This window comes from Triturus cristatus, chromosome 4_1, assembly GCF_964204655.1.
Source record: "Triturus cristatus chromosome 4_1, aTriCri1.1, whole genome shotgun sequence".
NCBI lineage: Eukaryota > Metazoa > Chordata > Amphibia > Caudata > Salamandridae > Triturus > Triturus cristatus.
In genome coordinates this window covers 560,589,501-560,610,025 of record NC_140585.1, presented here as the reverse complement: position 1 = coordinate 560,610,025, position 20,525 = coordinate 560,589,501, and the positions used below count along the sequence as shown (strand labels likewise).

At 46.4% G+C, this 20,525-nt stretch overlaps 1 protein-coding gene across 1 annotated transcript in view; it reads right to left on the bottom strand.

The window, feature by feature from the left end:
* Positions 1-20,525, bottom strand: part of CD36 (CD36 molecule (CD36 blood group)) — a 468,975-nt gene that overhangs the window by 110,402 nt on the left and 338,048 nt on the right. Inside the window, exon 8 of the mRNA XM_085652881.1 lies at positions 19,659-19,846. Within this exon, the coding sequence (XP_085509007.1) occupies positions 19,659-19,846 (188 nt within the window). The remainder of the gene's footprint in view (positions 1-19,658; positions 19,847-20,525) is intronic.

Below are 20,525 nucleotides of genomic sequence, written 5' to 3'. Positions count from 1 at the left end.
TGGGGTGGTTTTCCTTACACAGGGTATGCCTAACTGCTGTGCATAGGTTTGATCCATGAAGTTGCCAGTAGCTCCAGAATTAAGTAAAGCAGTCACTCTTTGGTGTTATTCCTGATCCAACCATAGGCTGACAACCACATTGATATGAGCTACAGAAGTTTGGACGGTATTGGCCACAAAAGGCGCAAGGGATCTTGGTCTTGCTCAGGCTCATCAGTTTTCCGATGTCTCCCACTCGTTCCAGTCTTGCTGAAGGACTGCTTGTATTCGTGCCACTGCTCCCTTTTCTGCAGCCTTTGTGCGAGCCCTGCACTCTCTGAGGAAGTGTCATCCCTTCCCGCAGTATAAGCATAAATGCTGTTTATGCCTTCTCTCTTTACTCATTCAAGGTTAGAGGTCCACGAATCCCATTGATTTGCATGGGCTCCGTTCCATCTGTAGAGCGTGAGGCTTCCTCCACTACTGGTCTGGGTTGGGGTAGATAATACCGTGGTTCCGTCCTCCCCTTATCACCTTTCCGTTCCAGAAGACGGTGATCCAACTGTACCGTGAGTGCGATCAACTCCTCGCAGGACTGGAGCATGTGAACCACTTGGGCTAGAATGTCCTTCAGGTCTCCCCGCAAACCCAGATAAAACAAAGAGGTCCTCTTCTCAGGTGGCCAGTCTGTCTCAATCATCAGATGGTTGAAGGTTGTTATATAGGTCAAGAGATCCTGATACCTTGCCTAAGGGTGATCAATTCTCTGTCAAGAGTAAGAAGATGGGACCTCCTGTCGAAGAGTGTTCTCATTTCATCACAGAAAGCTGAGAAATTATATGATACTGGAGCATCCTCTTCAATCAATAGTATTGACCAATTTACAGGATTCCTCCCTAGACATGACATCATGAAGGCAGTCTTGGCTTGGTCTCGTGAAATATTGCTGATTTACATAAGAAGTGTAGTCGACACTGGTTCAGGAAGACACCAAATGTCTTTGGGTCCTCAAAGAAACATTCAGGTGGAGCCAATGGAATTTGAGGCTGTTGGATGGCATTGATAGGTATGTTGCCGCCTTCAGGATGAGAGGCAGTGTGATCGGCAGACAAACATCCCGAGACGAGAAAGCTCCCCTCAGGAGCTTGAGAGGGAAGACGGTCAGAAAAACAGTCTTCTGTATGTACGGGAGGGGTCAGGGTCCATTCCTTGATTTAGGGCCCTCTGCTGCTCTCTGCCTTGTCCTGTCTTGATAGCCCAGCTACCTCCCTGTGCATAGACCCCATCTCTTTGCGCAGATCTAGGTTTTCTACTCAGAAAACCTGGACCTCTATCTGCAGGGTGGTCAGGTTCTCAAGGACCGAAGACATCATCTCATTAGGTTCCATCATCCAGATTGGTCAACAACATGGGCTTGTAGTTCTGTCGGATCCTGAAGACAGAGGCGCCATTGACCTGCTGATAAAGTCCAGCGCGGATGATGGAAAGAAGATAATTTCCCACTTCCCCTTTACACTGTCACACAGGGAACAAATGTGCGTATCTCGCTGCCCTGTGAGAAGTGTGTCCAGGAAAAGGGAATGGGAGAAAACAACAAACAACGCTGGATGGAGGATGCGCCAGTCAGAACATCATCGAACATCGTCTCTTATGACGTGCCCTGTGTGCAAGAGAAGAGAAAGAAATAAGAGAACAACCATGCATACAATTCTTCCCCTACATAATACACTTTAGTCTAGGCTCCAGCAAAACTCACATCCCCCAGCATCCACTTAGGCAGCTCGCAGGAAAACAGTGTCTGAATGCCAGCACTCGGCTACAGACAAAAGAGGAACCAGCAGCTCTGTGCTGTTTTGCAATCAAGTCAAGGAAAGTTCCAAATAATACCAGGATCCCAGGTAGAGCAAGCAAGAAGCATAAAGAACATTACACAAAGTCTCACAAACAAAAGCGCCCAGGCACTAGCACACCACCATCACTTCTCTGACGGTACTGTGGAGGTGCTCCGTGTTCCTACACAGGAGCGGTGCAAGTTGAGGCAGACAAAGCACCGGAACGATCCGATACCCGCGTCCCCTCCGGGCAGAAGAAACAAAACCGGCTTCTTGTTGTGTCACAGGAGCTGTTCGGATCGAAGAGGACAAAGACTCTGGAAAGGTTCTTTTCACCGCTCAGCTCTCAGGTACCAGACAACAAACTGGCTCCTTTCTGGTATCCGTCATAGCAGGGAAGGAATGGACTCCGCAGATAGACTGTAGTCGTGGCAGGAGAGTGAGCCATTAGGACGGCGCGCAGCAGGAAACAGACTCGTAGGGTTACCGGCAGGCTGTCCCTCTACTGTCTGAACATGTTCTACGATTTGCGGCCCTTACACCATATTCTAGAATAAGAGTCTTCAGCTGCCTGGGCCCACTTTTTAACTGGAACTAAGTCAAGTGGGGTAATAGCCCACTTTTCATCCTCCTCATCGGCCAACTTAACATTATCCCTGACCAGTGGTTTAAACATACTGTGAAAATCACCTGTAAAATAATATATGTCAGATGGTTCCTAGTGTCACAACTGTGTCCGGGGCTCGGCATCGGAGTAGGCGCAGGCACATGATTCTCTCTTCCTTCTATTGTTGCATGACTGGGAAACATGTGATGGAGGGGCTACGTTTCCCACCATCCATGGGGGCAGGCACCAGATGAGGCAACGGAAGTCAGCTGTTGTGGGAAGGCAGGTTAGAGCCTGTCTGCTCCGCTGCTCCGTGCTTGTCGTTCCCTTTTTGTGCGTTCCAACCTGCTGTCCTTTAAAGCGTTTGCGAAACACACTTAACAGCAGCGACACACTAGGCACAACACAAAAGAAACTCCACACAGGGTTACATAAAAATAGCCTTTGTATTATCCATAAAAACACATTAGAACACAATCACACATATATTACACTATGCCCCAGGCACTAGTCATGACTTCACAGGGATTACATGAATCACTAGGCCAATCAGGCTACTGTCATAACATCATCAGGCTGACTAGTAACTACTGGTAGGATTCCCCTGAGCATAACACACTGATTCTCTCCTTAGAGGGAGATCAGTCGACTTCTTTGGAAGTGTTTCATAGCTGTTTGCCGGCCATGTTATCAAGGGCTTGCTGATATATCGTCCTCCTGGCCCTATCCTACAGTTTGCCAACAGTCTCAGAGAACAGGTCATTCAATTAGCTCTACGGTATGCTGAGGTACTGGTGCTGGGTGACCTTAACTTTCATTTCGATGGTAGGGATAATGCCCCTGCACAAGAGCTCCGTCAGGAGATGGCCGCGCTCAATCTAATGCTCCAATCTACTCTCCCTACCCATCAGTTGGGACATTTGTTAGACCCCATTTTTGCCAACTGGGAAGAAATCAGGATGGACGCTCCGATCCCGGTCCCATGGTCAGACCACTATCTGGTTCCCTTTAGTTTTACGATCCTAAAACCCCCTACTGTGCTTAAATCAGGTAAGCCCCAGAGAAAGTGGGCCAGCTTTTCGGCTACTAAGTTTAATCAGGCCCTACTGCAGGGAGGTCCTCCATGGGGGAGTGAGGTGGAAACTGCCTGTAATGCCTTAACATACCGCATTAATGAGGCACTTGACAAGGTGGTACCCTGGGCCTCCAATGCTCCGAATAGACAGGGTAGATCTGCTCCCTGGTTTAACGAAGAACTGAAGGTCGCTAAATCCTCCTGCAAACGTCTGGAACGTAGCTGGAGAGCAGACTTTTCCAAAGATAGGAAACTATCTTATAAGTCTAGTCTTAAGAACTACCATTCTCTTATAAGGAAGACACGAGCTGCCTATTATAACACCAAAATTCAACTAGCAGAGAACTCCTCTAGAGAGCTGTTCATGATCTTTAAAGAATTATCTTCGCTGGATAGAATCTCTCCCCCCAATAAGGATTCAGTTGAGGCATGTGACATGATAGCGGAATTCTTCTCCGATAAGGTTGAGAGAATTTACTCAACCTTTCCGGAGGCGGCTCGTAATGGGAAGTCCGCTGTGCCGAGAGTTGGTATTATGAACAAGGTTTCCTTTCTTTCGGGCTTTAGCCTTCCATCCTTGATCGACTTTCGAGCTTTAGTCCTGAACATTAAGTCGGGCTCCCCGAAAGATCCCATGAAACCCAGAATCATGAAGGACTGTATGGACACTTTGGCGCCCTATTTTAGACACCTCATTCAACTCTCATTTACCACAGGCATAGTTCCCCGAGAGTGGATACAGGCAGTGGTTGTGCCCATAAAAAAAAAACCCGGGATCAGCTATAGTCAGCCGGAAAATCTGCGGCCAGTCCTACTTTTAACTTTCATCGCCAAAATTGCGGAAAAGGTGGTCAATGACCAACTAATGAGGCACGTGAATCAGAATAACTTGCTGCACTCCACGCAATCGGGTTTTCGGGCGACACACTCCACAGAGTCGGCTCTGCTTTTTTCCACTGAAACCATCCGCAGACTGGTCGATGCAGGTCAGTCGGTTTTACTGATCCTGCTTGACCTTAGTGCTGCGTTCGACACTGTGGCCCGCCCTATTCTGCTGCAGTGCCTTAAGGAAGGTGGATTGGCCAATCTGGCATTGAAATGGTTAAGCTCCTTGCTTCAGGACAGGAGTTTTCAAGTAGCCCAAGGACCGTTCTATTCCAAGAACATCAGGATGGAGCAGGGGGTCCCTCAGGGATCTATATTAAGCCCTACGCTCTTCAATCTTTATATGGCCCCCATGTCCGATAACATCGAAAAATATGGCGTCAGTGTCGTGTCATATGCAGATGACACGCAGCTTGTGGTATCGCTATCCCAATCTCGTGATGAGGATGCCTCCAACTTTTCACTGTGCCTCCAAGAACTTGCCGGTTGGATGGCGAACAACTGCCTTAAATTGAACGGTGATAAAACCGAGGTACTGATTGTGGGTAGGGATACCAAACTATGGTCTCCTAAATGGTGGCCACAGACCTTGGGCCCTATCCCTGCCCTAAGTAGCAGGTGAAGAACTTGGGAATGTGGTTAGATTCCAAGGTCTCATTTGACCACCATTCCAGGACAGTTGCCGGAAAGTGCTTTGGTATAATGAAAGGCCTCCGGAAAGTTCTTGACGTGCTCCCAGTATTGGCTAGGAAAACCTTAGTCCACGCACTTGTCACCTCTCGTTTGGACTATGGGAATGCCCTTTATTTGGGCGCCAGCAGTAAAAGCATGCAGAGGCTACAATATATGCAGAATGCGGCTGCCCGCCTTGTCCTGATGCTTCCCAGGAGAGCCTCATCAAAAAATGCGCGATCTACTCTACACTGGCTCCCAGTTAAAGAACGAGTCTCCTTTAAGGCCCTCTGCATTAGTCACCGAATCCTTCAATGGAAGGGCCCGATCTATCTCCACAATCTTCTGTCCCCCTATTCACCCTCCAGGGCCTTGCGGTCCTCGGGCGCGGGCAGTGTTAAAGCTCCTGTTATAAAAAGAACAAGAATGGGGGGACGATCCTTCCGCTACCTTGCAGCTAAGCAATGGAACACTCTCCCCTTGGATCTACGGCTGGAACAATCCGAAACCAAGTTCCGAAAAAAACTGAAGACCTGGCTTTTCCAGCCAGATTAGTCCTATCAGCCTTCTTTTTCTCTTGGACTGTTACCACGTATTTAGGATGGTCCAATTGGCCGCAGCACGGGGACACACTAGTGAGTGTAACCAGGCGCTTTATAAACCTCTTTATTATTATTATTATTATGGCTCACTGGTTGAGGGGAATCTCTTTGCAATTCAATGCTGGAAAGACCGAGGTCCTTTATTATTCAGTCAGGAAGGTTCCTTCTGTGCTGCCTGTTAACTTTTGGCCTTTAGATTCACCTACCACATTACGACCGTTGGAGAAGGTTCGGAACCTGGGCGTTATGTTTAATAGCAAACTAACGTTTGAGGCTCAGGTTAACCAAACAGTGGGAAGTTGTTTTGCCATTATTCGAACTCTGCGAAAGATCTTTCCCTTAATGCCTTCCCAGGTGCGAGCGCTAGCAGTACAAAGTACTATACTAAGCAGATTAGATTACTGTAATGTGCTGCTACTTGGGCCCCCGAAATATCTTTTAGATAGACTTCAGCGGATTCAGTCAACAGCGGCCAAGTTAGTATTAGGCTGGCCTAGAGATTCATCATCCTCACTGGCTATGGCGGAGCTGCATTGGCTCCCAATTAGACAAAGAATCCAGTTTAAATCTCTCTGCTTGGTGTTCAAGGCCCTGCATGAGATCGGGCCCGTCTCCATGCAGAGAAAGTTTGAATGGTACACTCCAGGGAGATGCCTGCGTTCCTCCTCAGCTAGACGAGTGAAATACCTAGAGTCAAGAAAGTCAAATCAGGCGGCAGAGCCTTCGGTGTATCAGCTGCCAGACTATGGGATGAACTTCCGCTGGAACTGAGACAAGTCAGGGATCTTTTCCCTTTCAGGAAGAGATTAAAAACCTGGCTATTCCCCAATATCTAGTTTGTTGTTAGCTTCTCGAGGTTTACCCACAATTTGTGCACTCGTGTTTGTCAGCGCCAGGATGCCTGCTAGTGCGCTTTACAAGTGAGATAAATAAATAAATAAATAAACACATGGTTAGCAGTACACCATAGTAAACACTTGCAGCGTGCACCTCTTTGTATTTCTCACAGGTAATGTCATATCCACAGCCTAATTACATACGGGACTAACACAGCCCGGTATAACCATAGTCCACCGTGCGCCAGAATAACCACTGGCCCAGTGCACACCTTAGAGACCTTATGCCCACTGTCACTGATTTCTCCTGTGTAGGCTCTTGGGCTCCTGCCTGCCTACCACAGGGAATGCGGCATGTTTAATTTAGGGGCCTCCGTCGAGGTCTCACCCTGCCCTGGAGCCCAACACTACAATCACTGTGTGAGGAGCCCTGGGTTACACCAACCAGGTGCAGGCAGGCAGGTTAGCACGTGGGGTCTTCAGATCAGGGTAACAAGTCCATACTTTAGATGGATCCTGGTCCCACAGTGGTCCCTCCTGGCACCCAGCAGTCCTCTTCTTCCAGTTCCCAACAAGCTCCCAAAAACATGGGGTCACAGCCCCAGTACTTATAGGGCACATGTCTTTGTTCTCCTCTGGCCCAGGCTCTGAGCCCAGTTCAAACCAGTTCTGGGGGAGCACTTAAAAATATCCTTACAGTGCACAACACTCCCCTTTGTAAGTTAAAGCCATGGCTCTGGACACACCACAGAGGGGTGGAGCCATCATTGTGGAAGGCAGGCACAGCCCTATTCAGGTGTAGGTGCTACTCCTCCCACTACTCCAAATGCAGAACAGGTCTATTCAGCCTAGCACTGACTCATCCAGACTCTGTGGAGCCACCGCACCTCCCCAGCCCCTGTGTAACTCCAAGGCCAGACAGTCAATACACAACAGGCATGCACAAAGACATATAGCACACAAAAATGCCTACTTCTAAAAGTGGCTTTTCTAAAATAGTGATAATAAATCCGCGAACACCAATATGCAGCATTTATCACCACTATTCCAAACATACCTAACTTGATCACGCTACCCCTCTCATTTCAGGAATTACCACTGAAGCACATATCAGGGAATCCCCAATGCATCCCTAGGAGAGGGCAGCCTCACAGTAGTGAGAAACCAAATAGGCTGTTTGTCACTACCATCACATGCAACACAGTTAAGGCACATGGAATTTGAGGCTGTTGGATGGCATTGATAGGTATGTTGCCGCCTTCAGGATGAGAGGCAGTGTGATCGGCAGACAAACATCCCGAGACGAGAAAGCTCCCCTCAGGAGCTTGAGAGGGAAGACGGTCAGAAAAACAGTCTTCTGTATGTACGGGAGGAGTCAGGGTCCATTCCTTGATTTAGGGCCCTCTGCTGCTCTCTGCCTTGTCCTGTCTACCTCCCTGTGCATAGACCCCATCTCTTTGCGCAGATCTAGGTTTTCTACTCAGAAAACCTGGACCTCTATCTGCAGGGTGGTCAGGTTCTCAAGGACCGAAGACATCATCTCATTAGGTTCCATCATCCAGATTGGTCAACAACATGGGCTTGTAGTTCTGTCGGATCCTGAAGACAGAGGCGCCATTGACCTGCTGATAAAGTCCAGCGCGGATGATGGAAAGAAGATAATTTCCCACTTCCCCTTTACACTGTCACACAGGGAACAAATGTGCGTATCTCGCTGCCCTGTGAGAAGTGTGTCCAGGAAAAGGGAATGGGAGAAAACAACAAACAACGCTGGATGGAGGATGCGCCAGTCAGAACATCATCGAACATCGTCTCTTATGACGTGCCCTGTGTGCAAGAGAAGAGAAAGAAATAAGAGAACAACCATGCATACAATTCTTCCCCTACATAATACACTTTAGTCTAGGCTCCAGCAAAACTCACATCCCCCAGCATCCACTTAGGCAGCTCGCAGGAAAACAGTGTCTGAATGCCAGCACTCGGCTACAGACAAAGGAGGAACCAGCAGCTCTGTGCTGTTTTGCAATCAAGTCAAGGAAAGTTCCAAATAATACCAGGATCCCAGGTACAGCAAGCAAGAAGCATAAAGAACATAGCACAAAGTCTCACAAACAAAAGCGCCCAGGCACTAGCACACCACCATCACTTCTCTGACGGTACTGTGGAGGTGCTCCGTGTTCCTACACAGGAGCGGTGCAAGTTGAGGCAGACAAAGCACCGGAACGATCCAATACCCGCGTCCCCTCCGGGCAGAAGAAACAAAACTGGCTTCTTGTTGTGTCACAGGAGCTGTTCGGATCGAAGAGGACAAAGACTCTGGAAAGGTTCTTTTCACCGCTCAGCTCTCAGGTACCAGACAACAAACTGGCTCCTTTCTGGTATCCGTCATAGCAGGGAAGGAATGGACTCCGCAGATAGACTGTAGTCGCGGCAGGAGAGTGAGCCATTAGGACGGCGTGCAGCAGGAAACAGACTCGTAGGGTTACCGGCAGGCTGTCCCTCTACTGTCTGAACATGTTCTACGATTTGCGGCCCTTACACCATATTCTAGAATAAGAGTTTTCAGCTGCCTGGGCCCACTTTTTACCTGGAACTAAGTCAAGTGGGGTAATAGCCCACTATTCATCCTCCTCACCGGCCAACTTAACATTATCCCTGACCAGTGGTTTAAACATACTGTGAAAATCACCTGTAAAATAATATATGTCAGATGGTTCCTATTGTCACGACTGTGTCCGGGGCTCGTTATCGGAGTAGGCGCAGGCACATGATTCTCTCTTCCTTCTATTGTTGCATGACTGGGAAACATGTGATGGAGGGGCTACGTTTCCCACCATCCATGGGGGCAGGCACCAGATGAGGCAACGGAAGTCAGCTGTTGTGGGAAGGCAGGTTAGAGCCTGTCTGCTCCGCTGCTCCGTGCTTGTCGTTCCCTTTTTGTGCGTTCCGACCTGCTGTCCTGTAAAGCGTTTGCGCAACACACTTAACAGCAGCGACAAACTAGGCACAACACAAAAGAAACTCCACACAGGGTTACATAAAAATAGCCTTTGTATTATCCATAAAAACACATTAGAACACAATCACACATATATTACACTATGCCCCAGGCACTAGTCATGACTTCACAGGGATTACATGAATCACTAGGCCAATCAGGCTACTGTCATAACATCATCAGGCTGACTAGTAACTACTGGTAGGATTCCCCTGAGCATAACACACTGATTCTCTCCTTAGAGGGAGATCAGTCGACTTCTTTGGAAGTGTTTCATAGCTGTTTGCGGGCCATGTTATCAAGGGCCTGCTGATATATCATCCTCCTGGCCTTATCCTACAGTTTGCCAACAGTCTCAGAGAACAGGTCATTCAATTAGCTCTACGGTATGCTAAGGTACTGGTGCTGGGTGACCTTAACTTTCATTTCGATGATAGGGATAATGCCCCTGCACAAGAGCTCCGTCAGGAGATGGCCGCGCTCAATCTAATGCTCCAATCTACTCTCCCTACCCATCAGTTGGGACATTTGTTAGACCCCATTTTTGCCAACTGGGAAGAAATCAGGATGGACGCTCCGATCCCGGTCCCATGGTCAGACCACTATCTGGTTCCCTTTAGTTTTACGATCCTAAAACCCCCTACTGTGCTTAAATCAGGTAAACCCCAGAGAAAGTGGGCCAGCTTTTCGGCTACTAAGTTTAATCAGGCCCTACTGCAGGGAGGTCCTCCATGGGGGAGTGAAGTGGAAACTGCCTGTGATGCCTTAACATACCGCATTAATGAGGCACTTGACAAGGTGGTACCCTGGGCCTCCAATGCTCCGAATAGACAGGGTAGATCTGCTCCCTGGTTTAACAAAGAACTGAAGGTCGCTAAATCCTCCTGCAAATTTCTGGAACGTAGCTGGAGAGCAGACTTTTCCAAAGATAGGAAACTATGTTATAAGTCTAGTCTTAAGAACTACCACTCTCTTATAAGGAAGACACGAGCTGCCTATTATAACACCAAAATTGAACTAGCAGAGAACTCCTCTAGAGATCTGTTCATGATCTTTAAAGAATTATCTTCGCTGGATAGAATCTCTCCCCCCAATAAGGAATCAGTTGAGGCATGTGACATGATAGCGTAATTCTTCTCCGATAAGGTTGAGAGAATTTACTCAACCTTTCCGGAGGCGGCTCGTAATGGGAAGTCCGCTGTGCCAAGAGTTGGTATTATGAACAAGGTTTCCTGTCTTTCGGGCTTTAGCCTTCCATCCTTGATTGACTTTCGAGCTTTAGCCCTGAACATTAAGTCGGGCTCCCCGAAAGATCCCATGAAACCCAGAATCATGAAGGACTGTATGGACACTTTGGCGCCCTATTTTAGACACCTCATTAAACTCTCATTTACCACAGGCATAGTTCCCCGAGAGTGGATACAGGCAGTGGTTGTGCCCATAAAAAAAAAACCCGGGATCAGCTATAGTCAGCTGGAAAATCTGCGGCCAGTCTCTCTTTTACCTTTCATCGCCAAAATTGTGGAAAAGGTGGTCAATGACCAACTAATGAGGCACGTGAATCAGAATAACTTGCTGCACTCCACGCAATCGGGTTTTCGGGCGACATACTCCACAGAGTCGGCTCTGCTTTTTTCTACTGAAACCATCCGCAGACTGGTCGATGCAGGTCAGTCGGTTTTACTGATCCTGCTTGACCTTAGTGCTGCGTTCGACACTGTGGCCCACCCTATTCTGCTGCAGTGCCTTAAGGAAGGTGGATTGGCCAATCTGGCATTGAAATGGTTAAGCTCCTTGCTTTAGGACAGGAGTTTTCAAGTAGCCCAAGGACCGTTCTATTCCAAGAACATCAGGATGGAGCAGGGGGTCCCTCAGGGATCTATATTAAGCCCTACGCTCTGCAATCTTTATATGGCCCCCATGTCCGATAATATCGAAAAATATGGCGTCAGTGTCATGTCATATGCAGATGACACGCAGCTTGTGGTATCGCTATCCCAATCTCGTGATGAGGATGCCTCCAACTTTTCACTGTGCCTCCAAGAACTTGCCGGTTGGATGGCGAACAACTGCCTTAAATTGAACGGTGATAAAACCGAGGTACTCATTGTGGGTAGGGATACCAAACTATGGTCTCCTAAATGGTGGCCACAGACCTTGGGCCCTATCCCTGCCCCTAAGGAGCAGGTGAAGGACTTGGGAATGTGGTTAGATTCCAAGCTCTCATTTGACCACCATTCCAGGACAGTTGCTGGAAAGTGCTTTGGTATAATGAAAGGCCTCCGGAAAGTTCTTGACGTGCTCCCAGTATTGTCTAGGAAAACCTTAGTCCACGCACTTGTCACCTCTCGTTTGGACTATGGGAATGCCCTTTATTTGGGCGCCAGCAGTAAAAGCATGCAGAGGCTCCAATATATGCAGAATGCGGCTGCCCGCCTTGTCCTGATGCTTCCCAGGAGAGCCTCATCAAAAAATGCGCGATCTACTCTACACTGGCTCCCAGTTAAAGAACGAGTCTCCTTTAAGGCCCTCTGCATTAGTCACCGAATCCTTCAAAGGAAGGGCCCGATCTATCTCCACAATCTTCTCTCCCCCTATTCGCCCTCCAGGGCCTTGCGGTCCTCGGGCGTGGGCCGTGTTAAAGCTCCTGTTATAAAAAGAAAAAGAATTGGGGGACGATTCTTCCGCTACCTTGCAGCTAAGCAATGGAACACTCTCCCCTTGGATCTACGGCTGGAACAATCTGAAACCAAGTTCTGAAAAAAACTGAAGACCTGGCTTTTCCAGCCAGATTAGTCCTATCAGCCTTCTGTTTCTCTTGGACTGTTACCACGTATTTAGGATGGTCCAAATGGCCGCAGCACGGGGACACACTAGTGAGTGTAACCAGGCGCTTTATAAACCTCTTTAATATTATTATTATTATGGCTCACTGGTTGAGGGGAATCTCTTTGCAATTCAATGCTGGAAAGACCGAGGTCCTTTATTATTCAGTCAGGAAGGTTCCTTCTGTGCTGCCTGTTAACTTTTGGCCTTTAGATTCACCTACCGCATTACGACCGTTGGAGAAGGTTCGGAACCTGGGCGTTATGTTTAATAGCAAACTAACGTTTGAGGCTCAGGTTAACCAAACAGTGGGAAGTTGTTTTGCCATTATTCGAACTCTGCGAAAGATCTTTCCCTTAATGCCTTCCCAGGTGCGAGCGCTAGCAGTACAAAGTACTATACTAAGCAGATTAGATTACTGTAATGTGCTGCTACTTGGGTCCCCGAAATATCTTTTAGATAGACTTCAGCGGATTCAGTCAACAGCGGCAAGTTAGTATTAGGCTGGCCTAGAGATTCATCATCCTCACTGGCTATGGCGGAGCTGCATTGGCTCCCAATTAGACAAAGAATCCAGTTTAAATCTCTCTGCTTGGTGTTCAAGGCCCTGCATGAGATCGGGCCCGTCTCCATGCAGAGAAAGTTTGAATGGTACACTCCAGGGAGATGCCTGCGTTCCTCCTCAGCTAGACTAGTGAAATACCTAGAGTCAAGAAAGTCAAATCAGGCGGCAGAGCCTTCGGTGTATCAGCTGCCAGACTATGGGATGAACTTCCGCTGGAACTGAGATAAGTCAAAGTCAGGGATCTTTTCCCTTTCAGAAAGAGATTAAAAACCTGGCTATTCCCCAATATCTAGTTTGTTGTTAGCTTCTCGAGGTTTACCCACAATTTGTGCACTCGTGTTTGTCAGCGCCAGGATGCCTGCTAGTGCGCTTTACAAGTGAGATAAACAAATAAATAAATAAACACATGGTTAGCAGTACACCATAGTAAACACTTGCAGCGTGCACCTCTTTGTATTTCTCACAGGTAATGTCATATCCACAGCCTAATTACATACGGGACTAACACAGCCCGGTATAACCATAGTCCACCGTGCCCCAGAATAACCACTGGCCCAGTGCACACCTTAGAGACCTAATGCCCACTGTCACTGATTTCTCCTGTGTAGGCTCTTGGGCTCCTGCCTGCCTACCACAGGGAATGCGGCATGTTTAATTTAGGGCCTCCGTCGAGGTCTCACCCTGCCCTGGAGCCCAACACTACAATCACTGTGTGAGGAGCCCTGGGTTACACCAACCAGGTGCAGGCAGGCAGGTCAGCACGTGGGGTCTTCAGATCAGGGTAACAAGTCCATACTTTAGAGGGATCCTGGTCCCACAGTGGTCCCTCCTGGCACCCAGCAGTCCTCTTCTTCCAGTTCTCAACAAGCTCCCAAAAACATGGGGTCACAGCCCCAGTACTTATAGGGCACATGTCTTTGTTCTCCTCTGGCCCAGGGCTCTGAGCCCAGTTCAAACCAGTTCTGGGGGAGCACAACACTCCCCTTTGTAAGTGTAAGCCCTGGCTCTGGACACACCACAGAGGGGCGGAGCCATCATTGTGGAAGGCAGGCACAGCCCTATTCAGGTGTAGGTGCTACTCCTCCCACTACTCCAAATGCAGAACAGGTCTATTCAGCCTAGCACTGACTCATCCAGACTCTGTGGAGCCACTGCACCTCCCCAGCCCCTGTGTAACTCCAAGGCCAGACAGTTAATACACAACAGGCATGCACAGAGACATATAGCACACAGAAATGCCTACTTCTAAAAGTGGCTTTTCTAAAATAGTGATAATAAATCAGCGAACACCAATATGCATCATTTATCACCACTATTCCAAACATACCTAACTTGATCACGATACCCCTCTCATTTCAGGAATTACCACTGCAGCACATATCAGGGAATCCCCAATGCATCCCTAGGAGAGGGCAGCCTCACAGTAGTGAGAAACCAAATAGGCTGTTTGTCACTACCATCACATGCAACACAGTTAAGGCACATGTCCTACCTTTTACCTACACCACAACCTGCCCATTGGGCTAGCCAGGGCCTACCTTAGGGGTGACTGATATGTAGTAAAAGGGGAGCCACAGACGTGGCAACCACTTTATGTGTCACATCCCAGCGGCAGTAAACTGCTCATGCAGGCCCAGCAGTGGCACAGGCCTGAGACAGGTTTGAAAGGCTACTTTGGTGGGTGACGCAAGCAAGCAGCGCTGCAAGCCCACCAGTAGCATTTAATATACTGGCCCCAGGGATAAGAGATACCACTGTACAAGGGACTGACAGGTAAATTAAATATGCCAAACAGGTGTAGACCAATCTTATCAAATTTACCGTAGACAGCACATGCACTTTAGCACTGATCAGCAGGGATAAAGTGCCCAGAGTCCTAAAGCCACCACCAACAGGTCAGAAAAAATCCAGGGGGAAGGCAAAAAGTTCTGGGATGACTCTGCAAAAAGGGCCAAGTCCAAGAATCAACATAAATCATTTAGAAGGAAAATGAGTTTGGGTGGTGTGGAGCTTGAAAGAGTGGATGCATTTGAGTATTTGGGAATCAACAGCTAGCATTGCATGGAAAAAACAGCATTCCTTAAACTCAAACAAATAGTAGACACCATTCTAAAAGAGAATCATGCTTCAAATAGCTAACCAATTGGTCCTCCACTGAAGATTTATGACTCTAATGCTACAGTGCTGTATGGTGCAGAACTCTGGGGGTATTACAATCTATCTGACATGACCAAAACAGAACACCATTAGTACACCCATTAGTACACCATCTTTCCCACTGGACATCAACATGGGCAGAAAGCTCATTGTAGCTAAAGCAAAGCTTAGACCAGTTTTCTTTTGGGGGAGACTTAAAATGACCCCTGAACTCGCTAACTATGTAGAAGCCTTGCCAGGTGTTTTTAGGCTGGATAGATTCTGCAAAATCGACTAGTGTACGATCATTAATAATGTGTTGCCTACTTTGGGCTTGCTGACGTTTTGGGAGTCTAAGGACACTGAATTATCCCCATCCAAGAAAGAAATTATACTGTCAGTGGATGGCCCAGACAGACTCCCATAATATCAACAGAGGGACTATGTCTGTGGACCTTATTGAATTTAAGCCAAACCAACTATATAAACAGTATTTGGGCTGCATCACTAACCCAGTCGATAGAAAACTATATATACAGTTCAGGACAGACTCCCTACCACTTAAGGTGCTTGCTGTTAAATGGACAACACAGTTAGGGATGTCAATGATACTTCTGGATTGTAAAATATATAACGAAAATGTAGCCCACAGCATACACACTCTAGAGACGTATTTGGATTAAGCCAGTCTGCCTATTACTAGGTGTAAGGAACTACGCAACAGCTCTAATAATATTAAGGTCTGATTCTAGACCTCTCTATGCATGCTTTGTAGCAAAGGTCCTGGGCAGGATGTGGAACATTAGACGTAAAGCTTTGGTAATGTATACTTGAATAATTACATGTATTTTCTTGTCTCTTTAATCTTCATTTACCTAAACCCATTGTCCTTTTTTATTTTCCTTCATATGTATTGTAGTGACTGTACATTGCACGTTGCACTTTACCTGATGATTGTTAAGCTGTGCTCCTTCCTCAACTTTATGACATCTGTGATTGGCTAGGCGCCTTATAATGAATTCAATCTTAAATGATTTTGATTTACGGTTCAACTTGCTGATTGATCTTTAACTGCTTTTAGATCTTATAGGTACATCAATCTGACACCTTTTTTTACCTAAATGTGTCCAATTTTTTATAAGCACTAATGATTTTATTTATTCTTACATAGAGAATGCCTTTATCAGACAAGATGTTATAAGTGACGTGAATTCTTGTGGCTTTCGTTTTAGCCATATTGTTTCTCTATGTTTTATTGTTGTTGTTGTTTTTATGGATTTGTTTAACCCGAAATAAACATGATTTGATTGTATTAAAAAGGAAGATGTAGGCCTGCTATAAGATTTATTTTGCCAGGTCGAACTGCCAGTTTAAAACTGCACACACAGGCAGTACTAGTAGGCCTAAAATTTGAAAGGGCTTCTTAATTGGGTGGCACAATAAGTGCTGCAGGCCCACTTGAGGCATTTAATTTACAAGCCCTGGATATATGGCATTCCACTTTACTAGGGACTTACGAGTACATTAAATATGCCAATTGGGTGAAAGCCAATTTTGTTTAGAGGAGTAAGCACACACATTTTAGCACTGGGGCCCGATTCACAGAACTAACTTAAGACAAAATCCTAAACTTACTACCATTTTGGTATTCACAGAAGGCACTTACTCATTTTGGTATTCACAGAAGTTAGGAGTCCTAACTTTAGGACTCCTAAATGCCTTCTGTGAATACCGAAAGTCTTACAATTAGGATTATTCTCAATTTAGTAGTAGTCAAGTTAGGACTCCTAACTTTAAGACTCCTAAATGCCTTCTGTGAATACCGAAAGCCTTAAAATTAGGATTTTTCTCAGTTTAGTAGTAGTAAAGTTAGGAGTCCTAACTTTAGGACTCCTAAACTGAGAAAAAATCCTAATTTTAAGACTCCATATCAGGGTGTGGAAGCAATTCTCAATGTAGTTCCCAAATGTATGAAATTGTAACCAATGCCAATTGTGGTGTTGCGTACAGAGTGACTAGGGTCATGGACCATACAGCCTTGTACTGTAAGTATTAGCACGTGGTGGTAGGGAATGACTTTTATTCTGAGTAACTACCCATCCTCATACTACAATATTTCTTCGACGAAAATGTGTCAACATTGGTGCACTAGAGCACCCTGGTGCTCTAGTACCTGAATCAGTTGGTCAACCTTTTGTGTGAAACACAAGCCAGCAGTGTTTTGAGATTTCATAAGGCATGTCCCATATTCTGCTAATTGTTAAAATGCCCCATGTTTGCCATAAAAAGGAATAGATGCACATGGAAGTTAAATGGTTTCTCTAGGATTTTTATATGCCCCTAATGGCTTCAAAGACCTGCATGACTGAACTCCACGATTTAGGTTCAGTAGCGTGCTATTAATGTAACTTGTGAGATTTCATAATGAACAAGGTGCACCTAACTTATTTTGCTGTTGTAAAAAAATCTCTCTAATGCTATCTTGCTCCTAGATGTGAAACAAACATTTCACATATGTTTTGAGAGTTTCTAAAAACAACACATTACATTTTAGTGCTGCAATATATTGCCTGCTTTTGGTTCAGTGTGTGCAGTTGGTGCAGTTTTACTGCGCGAGAGACAGCTCATGGCAGCTAGGCTTCTCTTTCCGTCTGCACTGGGTTCTGGAGCGTCATCTTTTGCAGTCCCTACGGCTTAGGTTGCGGTACGGCTGCAGAAGAATTAGATCAAGCTAAATTCTGGCTTTGCAGAAATGTTAGCTGTGGGTTTCAAGTGTCAGAGGTTCTTAGAGCATTTAGAGTTTGAGAAGCAGCAACTCTGTGAATAGAGGTTGCATTGAGGGTGCTCCCGCCCTACCAAACTTACAGATACTCGCCCCATGCGGAGGTGGGGAGACCGCAGTGTTCCTACAGAGTCTTAGATGGCTCCACCATTCCAAACAACTGAACCAATGGCCCATCCATCACAGAGCTATTACGTCATAGTGGCAACTGCTCGACCCTATTTAGGATGTTGCCACCATCACTAGATTTCCCTGCCCCGTACTGTCATGCAGCTTATAGAAGCCCCGTGCAAAGAAAACAAACATTGCATAGGGTAAAATCTCCCTGTACATAACTTTCATTTATTTGAAATATCAAACTTCCCTCTTGGTGCTTGTATCTTGAAAACAAACCTTGGTCAAGAGGACTCAACAAATATGGACCCTACTAGCAAAGTTGAGAAACTTCAATGGAGCACTTCTGCGGTGACTCCGCCGAAGGCACAGATATCCCTGTCTGCATGACATGAGGTGTTCTGCCAGGGGAATCTGCTGACCCAGTAGGTAAATATTATGGGGCAGATTTACAATGAAAGTGACTCATTGTATTCTGCAAGCAATTTGGCTGCGCCACACTGATTCACTTTCAAAGCACAGGCATGTGACATATTTACAATATGTCGCATCTCTTTGCTTCCCCCTGCACTGGCGCACAAACTGCAGACATGCGCCGGCGCACAAACTGCAGACATGCGCCGGCGCAGGCACCCTTGCACCATGGTGCAAGGATGCCTGCGTCATGGGGAGATTGTTGTTGTGTAGGAAGGGGCACCTTCCTGCACAAAAACAACCACTACAGGCATTTTCCTCTTTCAATGCGTGCTGCAAAATGCAGCACACACTGAAAGAGGAAAAAACGAGGAGAAATGGAAACATTTCTCTTCGTTGCGCCTCCCTACGCCTCCCCTTGTAGCATTCATATGCATTTCCAGATTTACGATTCCTCTTAAATCTGGAAATGTGTATCATTCCATGGGTGTTGCGTGGGAACACCCACAGCAACACCCATGTAACGCCCCTTTCACGCAAAGTGCTGCATGTGAAGGGGCCATATTTACAAAGACAGGAAAAGCCACGCAGGGTGGCTTTTCCTGTCCTTGTAAATATGGGGCAGTGTAATGCGCTGCCAGTGCGTCACAAAAAGTGACGTACTGGTGGCGCAGGGGGCTTGTAAATCTGCCCCTATGAATGTGGTCATATCTATTTGGCATCATATTTGAATACACAAGGAAAGAAGACCGTTCCTACATGCTCATGATATAGTACAATTAATAGTCAATTTCCTCATATAAATGTCCCTGGAGTATGGGAAAACATACATACTCGGGACTTGCACTAGCATGGGAGTTCCAGCTGCAAGGATGTCAGCTGGGGACACATAAGGTAGACAGCAGGTACCATTAAATGTGTTCAGGGAGTCAATGCAGTGATGCCACTGGAGTCGAAAGTCCATGATGGATCTTTTGCTACCATCGTAATCATGATGAGTTGGCGTCCATGTGGCTAATTGGCATACAAGGGCCCAGAGGGCGAGGTGTGTCTCACACATCGAGAACATGATCGCCAACTTTCCTGGCTTGTATATGTCAGGTATCCAAAAAGACAATTGAATGTCTGAGCTATGTAAGTGAGTAATGGGTACACATATTTTGTGTTAAGAAAAGCAAGTGCCTTTTTATATTGTTTTTCATTACTACGGCTGAACCTACAGGCGAGAATTGTTTCTAGCTAAGGGTTTGTAGGAAAACCTTACATTTAAATCACATGTTAAATACTTGTCAGCAATTATCGAAACTTCCACCTGTTTCACTGATAGCAACTTACTGTCTCGGCACCGACTAATGTCTAGGACTCCTCCTGCACTGCAGTTCCTGGACAGCTCCCTCTCCGTACAGTAACACTCATTGTCCGGGTTTACCAAAGGAGAGGCAAATGCAAAACTGGGAAGTGTGAAGTGATAGGTAGGAATCCCCTTCAGGTCCCGAGTGGATTCATATTCAGCATAAAGCGATCTGCAAAGAAAAAGAGAAAAAACATTATAAAAAAACTTTTAGAACAACCAATATTGCTTGCCAGGCTCATTGGACGACTAGGCACACACCTATGTGCCATGCAGCAGGTCACCTACAGAAAGATCACCTGAACACTCAAAAAGGGCATATTATCAAGAACGGCGTTAAAATTATCGCCGCTTTAGCAACTGAAAACTGCCGCTAAAGCGGCGATAATGAGCTTGATAATATGCCCTTGAGAATTCCAATAGAAGCCCATGTTCTGGTGTGAACCTGGGCTTCTGTTGGAATTCTCCAGGGCATATTATCAAGCCCATTATCGCCGCTTTAGCGGCAGTTTCCTGCCGCTAAAGCAGCGATAATGTTAAGGCCGTTCTTGATACTATGCCCCAAAGACTCGGATTACCATTACTCCATGGAAGTCTAGAGAGTTAAAGCTGAAATTAACAGACGTCAATATAGATCGGTGTATATACGTACACCTACGCCATGCACAAAGAAATGCACCCTCTCTAAAAAGTGACCTCCATTATTTGAAGAATAGGTAGTGTGTACATTCTGGTTTGGAAAAATGCAGAGTCAAGATTAATCTATGCAACTGTTAATAATGGTGTAGAATACAGATTTTGAAGTTCATTGGTTCAAGCACTAAGGGGCATATTCACAAGGAACAGGGAAA